The sequence below is a fragment of the Pseudopipra pipra genome, chromosome 8 (genome assembly GCF_036250125.1).
Source record: "Pseudopipra pipra isolate bDixPip1 chromosome 8, bDixPip1.hap1, whole genome shotgun sequence".
In the NCBI taxonomy this organism is placed as follows: domain Eukaryota; kingdom Metazoa; phylum Chordata; class Aves; order Passeriformes; family Pipridae; genus Pseudopipra; species Pseudopipra pipra.
The window spans coordinates 5,038,001-5,050,315 of NC_087556.1; the positions used below are offsets into that span (position 1 = coordinate 5,038,001).

General features: G+C 38.7%; 1 protein-coding gene across 8 annotated transcripts in view; it reads left to right on the forward strand.

The window, feature by feature from the left end:
• Positions 1 to 12,315, forward strand: part of LOC135417813 (catenin alpha-3) — a 438,645-nt gene that overhangs the window by 354,760 nt on the left and 71,570 nt on the right. For all 8 annotated transcript variants that reach the window (XM_064662319.1, XM_064662320.1, XM_064662318.1 and 5 more), the window contains one exon: positions 1,774 to 1,925. In XM_064662319.1, coding sequence (XP_064518389.1) covers positions 1,774 to 1,925 — 152 coding nt within the window. The remainder of the gene's footprint in view (positions 1 to 1,773; positions 1,926 to 12,315) is intronic.

A 12,315-nucleotide genomic window follows, 5' to 3' on the forward strand; every position in this document is an offset into this window, starting at 1 on the left:
TGAATTCCTGGGAACTTCTCATGTTCTCCTTTGTGTATTTTTCCAACAGATATGAAGATACAAATAGCTTTTTGTAGATGTATGAGGTGACTGTTTAGTCTGAAACCTCCACACTTGCAATTATTTTGATAGTCTGTTGGTCAGGATCTTTGCTTAGCAGAAAAAAAAGTCCTGAAACGGTGTGTTTGTTTCCGTGATATTTTTCCCCCCAAAAGCACTAAATAAATAGGCACTTGCTCTCCTTCATTATTCCTTCATTTGGTTGCTAATGAAAAATGTACCATGTCTTTTTTCGGTACCATTTAAGAAATCTTCTTTCCATTGACCTTTTCAGAAGGCAAGATAATTCAAGTGATAATCTGAAGAGGGAAGCATTGATTTTTAAAGACCCTGTTTTTCAAATCAAATGGCAGCTACTTGTCTCACACTTGTGGGGACCTATTCTGCAGAAGAAAGTGAACCTTCCCACTACCACTGAATTAACTGAAGTTTGTTATTTCTGAGAACTGGCACATCAAGCATCTGTTCTCCACTCCAGAGACAAACAGCCGAGATCAAAGACAGTGAAGTTACTGTAATTTAAGAATTAATTTAAATGTTTCCAAGGGTTACGTGGGTTTCTCCATTAGAATTAGGGATTGAAGAATTAGAATTAGGGATTGGGGCATCTTTCCTGATACTTAAAGTATATGTTGCCAAGTTTTCTAATTTAGAAATCCATTTGTCTTCAGCTGAAGCTTTGTCTGCACGCAAATTTATTATGTACTTCGAAATTTGCCTGAAATGTTGCACACATGGTATTAATAGTGTTGCTTTCATGTGGTATGAATTTGTGAATTACACAGTGTGTAATTGTGGAGTAAGGGATGGAACACATATTATACTTGTATTTGAAACCAACACATTGCCTGCAAATAGCTTTAGCACCACGAGGTACCTCCGTTATTCATATTGAATGTTACAGACATTCAGTTTGATCCTTTTACTTTCGATTTCTTCTCTGTCTTCAGACTTCAATTGACAGGAAATAAGTTGCTGCAAATGAGTTTGATCTGTGCTTGTTTGAGGTCCTTCTGTGTGTGATGGATTTTCTATCTGCATTCTTTTTGCACTCTCTGTTGGGTTTCCTTTGCTTCAATTTGATGGGAAGGACCAAGGCAGATACAGTTGTATGGGGTCACTATGCAGAGTAAGGCCATGGAGCATCAGAAGGAAATTCCCAGGACGTTCTGGGTAAAGCACAGGTTAATATCCAGCTGGCTCAAAATAAACTGTTTGTGTGATTCAATCAAACAAGGTAAACTGCCTTGGTAAATTCAGGTTACAGTCATGGGACTTCTTAATTTGAAGAATAAGCATCAATCTTTTGGTGGTTATGTCTCCATTAAGACTGAAAGCAGATTCTGAACCGGTAGAAGTTCCAAATTAAAGCCAAGTTATTCATCCTGATTCTATGGGTAAAATTACTATTGAAATTACCAACAAATTTTTACAACTGCTTCCCCAGCTCCCATTTTAAAACTTCTTTCTTCTTTGTAGTAGTGTATAATCATCCAGAGCTTATGTGCTCACCATGGGCACTTTTATCACTGTGATAAAAATTACAAATGGGTTCCCACTTTAAAGTAATCGTGCTATTACTATAATGTTTTTTAAAAATAAGGTTTTAATCAATATGATGTGATTTGCCAGAAAGAAAAAAATTTTATGTTCTATCTTTTTTGTGCTCACTGAACTTTGATTTTGTTGTTTTGTTTTTTTTTTTTTTAACAGTGATTCCAGAGTTTATTAGTCAAGTAAATATTGCTTTAGAGAGCCTAAGTAAGAACACAGTCCATCTGTTTGATGATAACCGGTTTGTGGACATTTCTAAGAAGGTGTATGATGCGATTCACAACATCAGGTGCTCAGTCATGATGATTCGGGTGAGTTTTTAATTTGTTCTTTTAGTATTCATTTCTGAGCCAGTTCAGGACATCAGGGCATTCTGAGGAGAATTTAGAACTGTGTATGTGATCAGTGCCCCTAAGCTCATATCCAGGTTGAACTGATCTGGGAAATTTGGATTACCCTGAAACACACATGATTGTAACTCTAGAAGTGTAGAATTGCATTGAGTACAAAACCAGAATGTTGCATAAAAATGTCTTTTGTTCTTTAAAAGTAGTTAGTTATGTTTGGTTGATAAAAATCTTCATTCTCTTCATTAATTATCAATTTGCAGCTACAAACCCAAGTCTGCAGTTCTCCAGCTTTAACCTGTGGAATGTAGGAACTTGAGAGTATATTCAGGTGATTCTGGTAATCCCTTCTTGGAGTTTTTTCAGCTTCCCATCACATGACTTCACAGCCTGATTTCTGTCAATCTTACACAATTACAATCACTGCACTTCCCCTGGTGTTTTTCCTGCAGTTTGAGAAACTGCTTCAGAACCCCTTATTTTTAAAATCCGAAATGGAATTTTGTCAGGCGCAGAATTTCTCCCAAACATCTTCAGTTCATAAATTCCACTTCAAGTGATAAAAAACCTGAGCTGTAATATATGGAGGTTCGGCAATTTTGTTTTTAAATGAAATTAAGCGTTAATAAAAATATATATAGACTTTTTTCAGAGGAGGTTTGTCTTCTGCCTTGACTTTTCAGTTGAGAACAAAGTTATTACTCATTTCTTTTCCTTTAAATCCGAAAACATTCCAGGCTGGCATGACCAGCAGGTCATGAGAGGTGGGCCTGCCCCTCTACTCCACTTTGGTGAGACCCCACGTGCAGTGCTGCATCCAGCTCTGGGGTCCTCGGCACAGGAGAGACATGGACCTGTTGGACGAGTCCAGAGGAGGGCCACAAAAAAGATCCGAGGGATGGAGCACCTCTCCTGTGAGAAAAGGCTGAGGGAGAGTTGGGGTTCTGATGTGAAAAATATTATTAGTCTTAACATACTGTGTAAGTTGAAATGTTTCACTAGGAATTTCGATGTGCAAAATGATTAAAATGTGTCCTCTTTATTGCAGTTGTCAATTAGGAAATTGTTTATATACTAAGGAAAGATCCTGAAACATCCAACATCTTGCCCATACTAGTAAAAGTTTATGTGAGCTGGATTTACATGGCAAAACAAACCAGAGTGAGGCTTATCCTCTGATTAGTTCCTGTTTCGGTGAACATAGGCTAAGAGGATGTCTGATTTTTTTTCTAGATAGTTAAACTTCATTTAATGCCTGCATTGCTCATTCCACCTTCCCTTAGTGAATCAGGGACTCCTGCTTTTTTTTTATGATTGCAGTTGCTTCTGTCTGTTCCTCAGTGAGATCTGAATCTTCCGTATGTTCAGTCTTCTTGGGCTTGACCTCCAGCTGATTGTGGTTGACTATTCCTTTATGGATTTTTTAATTTTTGGGAAATTGGGAAATGCACTGAGGAGCACTGAAGACGCAGGCACAGCTCTGCAGGAAACTGTATTTTCTTAGTCCTTTGTGGTGTGTGTGTGAACAGTAACTCAGAAAAGGATATTGTATCCCCTGTACTTCTTTCTGAAGCATGAGGGTTAAATAGTGAGCTCTGAAGAAAGTGTAGATAGTCACAGTGCCCAGTGCACATGCACTGTGTGAATGCAGAGTGCATTCCTAAAATCATGAGTTCATTGCGCACCAAAAGGGGCACTATTAATATGAAGATTTCTGTCAGTACCATCTTGTGCTTCTGCTTTGCAAGTCCTGACAAAAGCTCAGGAGGTTAAAAAAAAAAGAAAAATCATTAAAAGGGACATGTGCAGCTTTGTGCTTAGTGAATACCATTATTCAGGCACAGTCATGAGAGGGTTTTTTTGAGGTTTGGTGAAATGTTAGCCAGTTCCTCCACCATCCCTTAGAGGCACTGACTGCCAGTGCAGAGAAAGTGTGGAGGAAACCCTGGCATTCGTTTTCTGAGTGAGGATGTATTTGCATTCCTAATTAGATACATTCCAAACAATGCCAGTTTCCTTTCAGTGCTTGTAAGAAGCTTTAGTAAGTCTGATGGTTATTCAGACATATGCTGTTGGCACAGCAGCCAAGGTGAGGAAATAGAAGTGTTCTGTGACCAACTTACGGGGGCTTGCAGGTGGTGCCAGAGAACAACGGGTCGCTGATTACAGGGGATTACAAAGCTGAATCAGGATAAGAAATTGTTGATCAAAATATAATTGTGAAATGTAAATGAACCAAGGCCACTCATTCACGGGGCAGGGGGCAATTTTTCAACATCAAAGTAAAAGCAGAAACTCTCTAGATCAGTTGCTCAGGAAGCATTTCAAGCATGTAATTACACAGAGAGAATGTTTTTAAAAATAGAGTTCCTAACTGTAAAATGCTGCCCAATACTGGTGTTAATGCAGATTATCAGCTATGCATTGCTATGTTCAAGCTTAACCATAGGTACATAAAACATTCATTTTGGTCCTGCAGGTATAATGTGAGTAACACTTGAGAGCAGCTAAATAGTGGAGGGTGTGTTGTACTGCTGAGCTGTAATAGGAATGCCTCTGGAACTGCACAATGCTTCCCTTAAGATGTTTTCATTGTTTCACTAGCAAGGATTATTTAATTCAAGGGTAGCTGTTGATTTGAAACCACTGGATAGGTGATCCAGGGCATATCCACATTCCTCAGTCATTTTTTGACTCATTAGACATCTGATTTTTGTTAGATTATAGAGACTTCGTCAGCTTGATTTTGCACAGGAACATTTGGACTATGTCTGGATAGCATTTTAGTCAGGATATTGATGTTATGGACATAGATTAAGATAATTAGTACTATTAAAGACAAGAATTCTGCCATGTGAAATATATAGCAAAGTCAAAGGAAACAGGTTGACAGTTTTTGAGGCAATACATACTGAATGCTGCATAATTAAAGATTAATCCTAGAATGCCTTAAAGGAAAAAAAGAGCTTCTGTATGAAGTTGTTTCTAGTTGAAGAATATGAGACAGCTGGATTGTAGTAACAGCTAGTAATATCCCATTAGGATATTAAACACAGTGGAAAGTAGTGACTTCAAATGAATAACAACTACTCATAGCTGAAGCAGTAATAAAGTCATCCTAACAGAAATATACCAAGAACAGTGGAAAAGAATTCACCGAGTCAAAAGTTTCATCAAATTCTTTGTTTTTATTGGAGGATAAAGAAGTGAACAGCTGTAAGTTTTTCAGAGACAAAGAAGAGGGCAAAAGGTTTGTATACTCTCTGCAAAATGCTTTTACTACACTTATGTTCATGGAACCAGTGAATGAGGAACTCATGTTTTGTATTTTTAGGAGAGATGGAAAATGTTGAGACTGCAGTTCTTATCTGATACAGTGCATCATTTTGATGCATTTCTTAAAAATCTTATCTACTGAATGTGTATTCCACCTGCTGTTTCTTTCAGAATTCTGCCCTGGGGACTGTAGGTTTCCTCGAGAGTTTATGGTGTCAGATTTTCTGAGTTTGTTTTGCACAGCCGTTCTCTTCACCGTTTGTGCATGGTCTCCACCCCCCTGAAAACTGAGGCAAAGCATTCATTTCACTTTTCTGTCTTACCTAGATATTTTCATTTCAATTAGATCTTCACTGCATCTGCAACCCATTCCCTGTATTTCTATTTATTTAGCTAATAGTCTTCTACTGTAGTTTTTCATTCCTTTGAAAACTCAAGCTCAATTTAGCTACACATTCAGGTGTCTACAGTGTAATGCTTTTCAAAATGTTTTGGCTTCCTGAGAACACTCTTGGAGGGGGTTCCCTTTTTCTTCTTTTTTCGGTTGCAAATTCTTTGTGGTTTTTCATTCTGCTTTAAAGAAATGTAAGAGTTCATCCTTAGTAGAGGTTTTGAGCTCTTTGATACATTTGATTTCTCTCAGTAAGAGACATCACAGCAGACTACGTTCTCTTATACCCAGCAGAATCAGAGGAATTTTCAGAACATGGACCTCTTGGAAAGGAAGACAGCAAGTGGTGAAAGCCCTTCAACCAGTGTCTAGTTTAAATTCTACCTTGGCTTTTATTAATGCCAGAATTATCCTACACATGCAGAGTTTTCTGCCTGTTTTCACTTCTGTAGTACAAACGAGTTAGATCCTGTCAGATGCAGGCAATAGCAGCCACAAATTGGATCTCTGTTTAAAAGTTAGAGAAAACAAAGCAAAGCAGGGAAGCATTTGAGGAAAAAAAAGACATTTACTGCATCTTTTAATTGTTTGTTTTTCCAAGAAAGCCCTGAGGCCTCATGGGAGAGAAAGACAAGCAACAGTTCAAACAACCTTGGTAAACTTCATTGTGGTTGGTCTGAAATTTGTGAGTGATGCTAACCCATTACAAATATATATTGGGAAGTTTGATAAATACCCTTTTCTTCATTTTTTTTTTCCTATCCTACACCAATTGCACAAGGGGCAGAACTTCTGCAGCAATAGTTTTCCACTTGGACCTGCACCTCTCAGCACTTTCTGGTCATTTCTGACCTAAGTAGGTCAGAGCTGACCTTTCTTTCCTCAGCTACTTGTCAGCTTAAGTCCTGTCATCCAGAGATTGATACATCTAGAAACAGTGTGACTGAAAAAAAATATAGTATGTGATGTCTTTAAAAAATAGTGTAGAAGAAATACCTGTTCTCTGTTAGGGATAGTTGGGCACCTGTTCCTTTTTCAGATTTTTATCCTGAGTCACAAAAAAGGTATTAGTGGGGAATGTTACATTTGTGCTGCAGAACCCAAATTAGAGGTGAGTTAAGACTGTTTAGTGCCAAGATCAAATACGCATACTTGCAAGTAAAAGCTTCTGACAGCTACTTGTCCCTGCCATATTACTTGGCTTTTTAACATCTCAAGTCAGGATCACCAACCTTGATGTACCATTATTGGGAAAACTTAACTCAAAGTACTATCCCACATAGTTTATATTTCATATCTTGATTCATGTACATACATATTTTCCAAAAAAAAGTCTGTTTTCTTTATCCTACCTGGGAAGTCATCTCATACTGTACAATTACTTACTTGTTTAAATTTATGTCTGCATTAGCATCATAAACTCAGTCATTGTTATTATTACTCTACCTTTCAGAAGTCTTATCAAAGTTCCTTTCACTGCAACAGTTTTGGGGGACAATCAGCATACATTTCAATTTAATATGCTGACATTTTTTAAAATGCTAATCTCCATTTAGTACTGGAGGTTCCCAAATGAATAAAGCCAATCCCTCTTTTCTGGCTAACAACTATACATATAAATTTGCTTGTATTTCCTGGTAATGTACCATGTAACAAACTCTCAAAGGCCTCAAAGTTTCATTAGTTTAAGCCCTTTAATATCTTCAACAAATCAAATGACTGTTCTGGTTCTCTGTGGTTGTGTTGCTGACTTTGTTGCTTTACAGAGAAAAAGCTGCTCAGCAGTGATTCTGTAAAGAAAACCCATCTCTTGTTTCCCTTGGAAATTCCATCTTTTTTTCTTTAAAATGTGGGCAGGATGTTACTCTAAGAAATATCTTTAGTTTAGGGTTGCCACAGTTGCCATCACAAGCATCTTTTCTTAAGAGCTGAGGTGTTTCCACAAAAAGAACCTTTGTTAGTAGAAATACAAATAATTTATTGATTTTTAAAACAAATGGTGTGTTCACATCTTAGGTAGAAGGGAGGGAGACAGAAGAGGAGAAATCAAATGCTCACCCTTCCGCTCACAGGCATGGGAATGAAAGCCAGAGCACAGACAGAGTATTATTTCCATAGTTAGGAAATGGTGGAAGGTTTGGTTTGGTTTTGGTTTTGTTAAGAAAAAATAAGAGAAACAGCCTGTGTTTGTGCTTCTGTGTTCCTGCTCTTTCAGATTAGCAGGTTTTAACTTTTCGGTTCATTGTACGTCCTTCTGGCTGCTGCCCCTGTTCCCACACTCCAGGCAGTTGCTCAGGTTTTACAGGGAAATTTCGGATTTTAGAATCTGGGTTCTTTTTACATATAAAACTGAGATTGTAAGTGCCCCTTTATCCTCATATATGCAATTCCAAAACGGTCCTTTTACGTCCATGCGCTACATTATTTCTACACATAGAAATCATCCATTAGTATAGGAATGTCAAAAGGAGTTGCCCCCTTCTGAGCAGGCATATGGGGAGCTCTCATGTTGTTTTATGTCTATGCTGGAGGAGCAGACTTTCTCTAATTGCATGTCTAATAAGCTTATGAGAAAGCACTTGATGTTGTCAGGCCAGGTCTTGCATGCAGGTCTGATGGGGAAGATGTTTTTTTCCCCTCCAAAGCAGCATTTCACGTGCACCATCCAGGTGACTCTAGATATGACTAAATGGAAATGGGTATTTTGAATCAGTGCCAGGAACTCACCACTCGGGTAGTACCATGTTCAAACCCATCATTACCGTATGTTAACATGTATTAGTTTTTTCTCCCTGTTACTAGAAATTCTTTTAATACTATTCGTTTGGGTTTTATTTTTATCCAAATATTGTGGTTAATGGAGCCTTCTTTCTAAGATGGAAATACTGCAGTATCCTTTGAACCCCACCTTACTTTTCACTGTCACACATTTGACTCATCTCACACTCTTGTCAGTGAGGGGAAAGAAAAGTGTGCATAGAGGATCATGGAAGGAAAGGACCTCAGGAGATCATCTGGTCCAAACTCCTGTTGAAAGCAATGTTACTCAGGGCCCTGTCGAGCCAAGTCTGACTTTACTGTTTGTTTTTTAATTTTGTATTGTAATGTTAAGACAGTAATGGAGAATTGATGGGTCAAACAAAGTGATAGTGTACGTTAAATCTTACTTATAAAAGCAAGGTGCTTGCTACATTGCATGCAACTACTATCTCTGATACTTTTACCACTATTTGCTGTGTTTATGCTTCCTTGCTTACATTCTGTACGTGAATGTATGACCCATCTTTTTCCAGTAAAAAATGGAATTTTCTTAAATCTGTTTGAGGTTTTCATTTTGTAAAGTGTCTAATAGAAAAGATGTTGTGTTGTGTTGGTTTTTAAAAAAAAGAAAGAAAGGAAAAAAGAAAAGCTTTATGGATACATCACAGATAAAAATAGTAAATGATTTCAGAAATGCTCATACAGAGACCAGTGGTGGAAGCGTCAGCTGCAGACTGTATCCATTGCAAGGCATGTGTGCAATTATCCATCCTGGCAAATCTGTGTTGTCTTCTGCCCAAACTACACAGCCTTAGGCATCATACAAGGCTGTGAATTAAGAACTTCTCAGCAGCAAATTGCTACATGGCTTACCATTGGAATCTCCTAGTGCTGGGATTACTGGTTCAGACAGAGAAGTCAATATGCTTTGTACAGAAATGGATGGCATGAATGGTTTTGACTTAATACTACTTTAAATGTCAATTCTTCCCCGTCTAGGGATTAAATTACATTGCAACTGTCACACATGATTATGCTTTTAATTGTTCACAAAATTATCCCTCTCTTTCAAGAAAACAGAACTTTCCAGAATTATTTGATAGCTCTGGTTAAGTGGCTCATTGGAAACATAAGCACATAACAGTATTTTTTCTGGAACATTAAAATCTTTTCTGTGGTTTTTTTTTTCTTATAGCAAGAAAAAGTGATATGTATTCCTTCCTTGCCATTTGGTGCTTACTGTCTAATATAAATTATATTCCCAGAGAAATGGAATTAATATTATTCTGTTAAAAGGGAAGGACTGAATTACCGGAACTGAAACTGGGGGGCACAGCTAAAGTGTTACAAATCGTAGATACTCCATTCAAATATGCATCCTGCCACGTGGTTCACTGGAGTATAAGAAATGCAGGCCTGGAAATGGAGACTGCAGGCTCTCAGTAGTGTTAATAGCTCAGGCTGTAGTGCTGGTTCTGATATCAGCCCTATCAGTGCTAGTGCCAGTTCTGGCTCAGAGTTCTTTGTTGCTCAGTATAGATCTGGCCATAGATCCCTTTACTGATCACAACCATCTCTAAGGTCCATGGCCTAGCTGGAATTTCTCAAATGCCATTATTTTCCCCGTGGAATCAATGTATCTGGTAGGATGGATTTTTTTAGCAGGATGCAGAAAAGCAGTGAAGTACATTACAAATGTGTTCAGTATGTAATTGGACTTCAAAAAACTAATAGTGGTTCTGTGTGTGTTAGATGGAGATCTCAGTTTTGCTGGCACAGGAGTCGCAGTGCTGTGGTCTGTGTCATTCTGTGCTCTGACGTGGGGGTAGCAGTGTAAGATCTGCTCCTCCTGTCATGCGTGTCCTTGCTGATAAAGCACAGTGACAGTAAGAAAGGTTTGGGATTAATGATGTCTTTATTTAACTCTGAGTTCTTTTGGTTTGTGTTCTTATAATTCCTTAGCATTCCATGGGTATGCTTGAGTTCGGGTTCTGCTGTTAATGGTATCTTCCTGCCCTTTTTTTATTTGTTTCTTTGCTTTTGTTTTTAACATCTTTTGTGAACTTGAATCGCTCCAGGTTATTTTCCTGACAGTGTGCTCAGAGTTGGGGTGCAGAGTTGCTGGAGGCAGGTGGGCAAGGAGGCATTGTGATAACAGGGAAAACTGACTCAGAAAAACCAGAAACTCTGAAAGAAAATTCTTTGGAGGATTCAAAAAAAAAATAAATAAATCCTCCACTGAGCTTGACAAATGAAAGACAGTATTTTAAAGTACTGTTTACCTGAAAAGATTCTGTGGAGGTTGACAAAACAGATACTACCTAATTACCTGAGAAACTCTGGGACTTAGAGCCTGGTCTTAAAATAGAGAGGAAAGAGACCCTTCATTATATTATCAACAAAGTCAGTGTATATGAGTACTGAAGTGTGTTGCAGCAAGGGAGTACTGTGCATCATCTAACACATGGATTGTGTTGGAATTGCCGTTTTAGAGCACTGTTCCTTCAGTATAACTTAGCAAACACAAAAGGCCTCAGAGGTAATTGTTATACTAAGTACTTTAGTTATTAGGAAATTGGAGCAGTAACATTAACATCAGATCAGTTTGTTACTCCAAGTGCCTTGTTGTGCCTCCAAGTTCCTTCATGAAGTAGTCTGCGTACAATGATTGTAGAAAATATAAGAAAACTCAGTTATTCAGCAAGTTGGACAGAATTATTTCGGAAAGTAGAAGCCTTTTTCCTGAATGTGGCCCAGCATGAAATAGAGCATAAGAAATGATCGTACAGGTTGTTACAGTGTTAAATTCACCCACAAAAATAATCATAACTCTCATGTTATGATACAGCAAAGCATATGCATGTGAAGTAGAAAGAATAAAGAGCTGCTGACTATTCAGCGTGAGGCAGTGGCAGCCTGGGGATGCACACAGGTACAATTCTGTGTCCCTGAGAATGGCTTTGTCAGCTCATGCCCACCTTAGCCCCTGTGCACCCAGAGCAGCTGTGTGGCTCCCATTCCAGCAATCTCATCCCCGTATTACAGTGTTATCAAGTTCCCTCTGTTGGGGTCATGGCCAGCACACGCAGGGGAATATCATGGTTATTCAGAGACACTGCAGGTCACTGGCTGACTGTGTGTAGGCCTTGCAGTGCAGGCACATACTTGGCCGCAGTAATTGAGGTCAGAGGCAGCTGGATAACTACCATCCCTTGTTCTTCCCCCTATATATACTGTATTAATCACAGCAGTGCATGCCTTTTGCCTCCTTTATGGTCAGCGTGTAGTTTGTTCATCGAGGAAATCAGATAAGAAGGTGTCAGACAGCTCTGCATTTGCTGTTGATGTGTTACCAGAAAGAGAATCAGTCCCTTCTGACTTGGTGAGAAACCAATCTGGCATCCCACCTGAGGATGGCTGTGAGCTTTGCTGACCCCACAGGGATGTGCTGTCAAATACACTCTGAAAAGGCGTGTGGGCTTGGAGAAGTCAGATTCCAAATGTGTAAAAAAACCAAGTATGAGACTTAATTACTATTTAGGAAATAAAGAACAGACATGAAGAATGGTTTGCTTTTTCACTTAGGAAATGCTAAACACAGCAAGCAAGGGTGAACCCCTTGTAGCAAGCACACGGTTATGTGCTTGAAGTGATGCAAGATCACACCCATGCAAGTGTGGAGCTCAGTCTTGCTGGTCAGTGGGCAACAAATAAACATTTACTTGTCACTTTGGTAAACAAAGCCAGAAGTAGAACTTACCCTGATTTTAAGCGGAGCAGCACCAGTGGAAGTTGTGAATAAATTTACTAGTTTTGTGGTTTGTGATTAATCACTTATTGCTGAAATGGAGCCAGTCCCCAACAGAGATGAAACCTAAATTTGTGTCTGCCTAAACTTAGGCTTCTCTTTCCACATGGCTGTTCCAT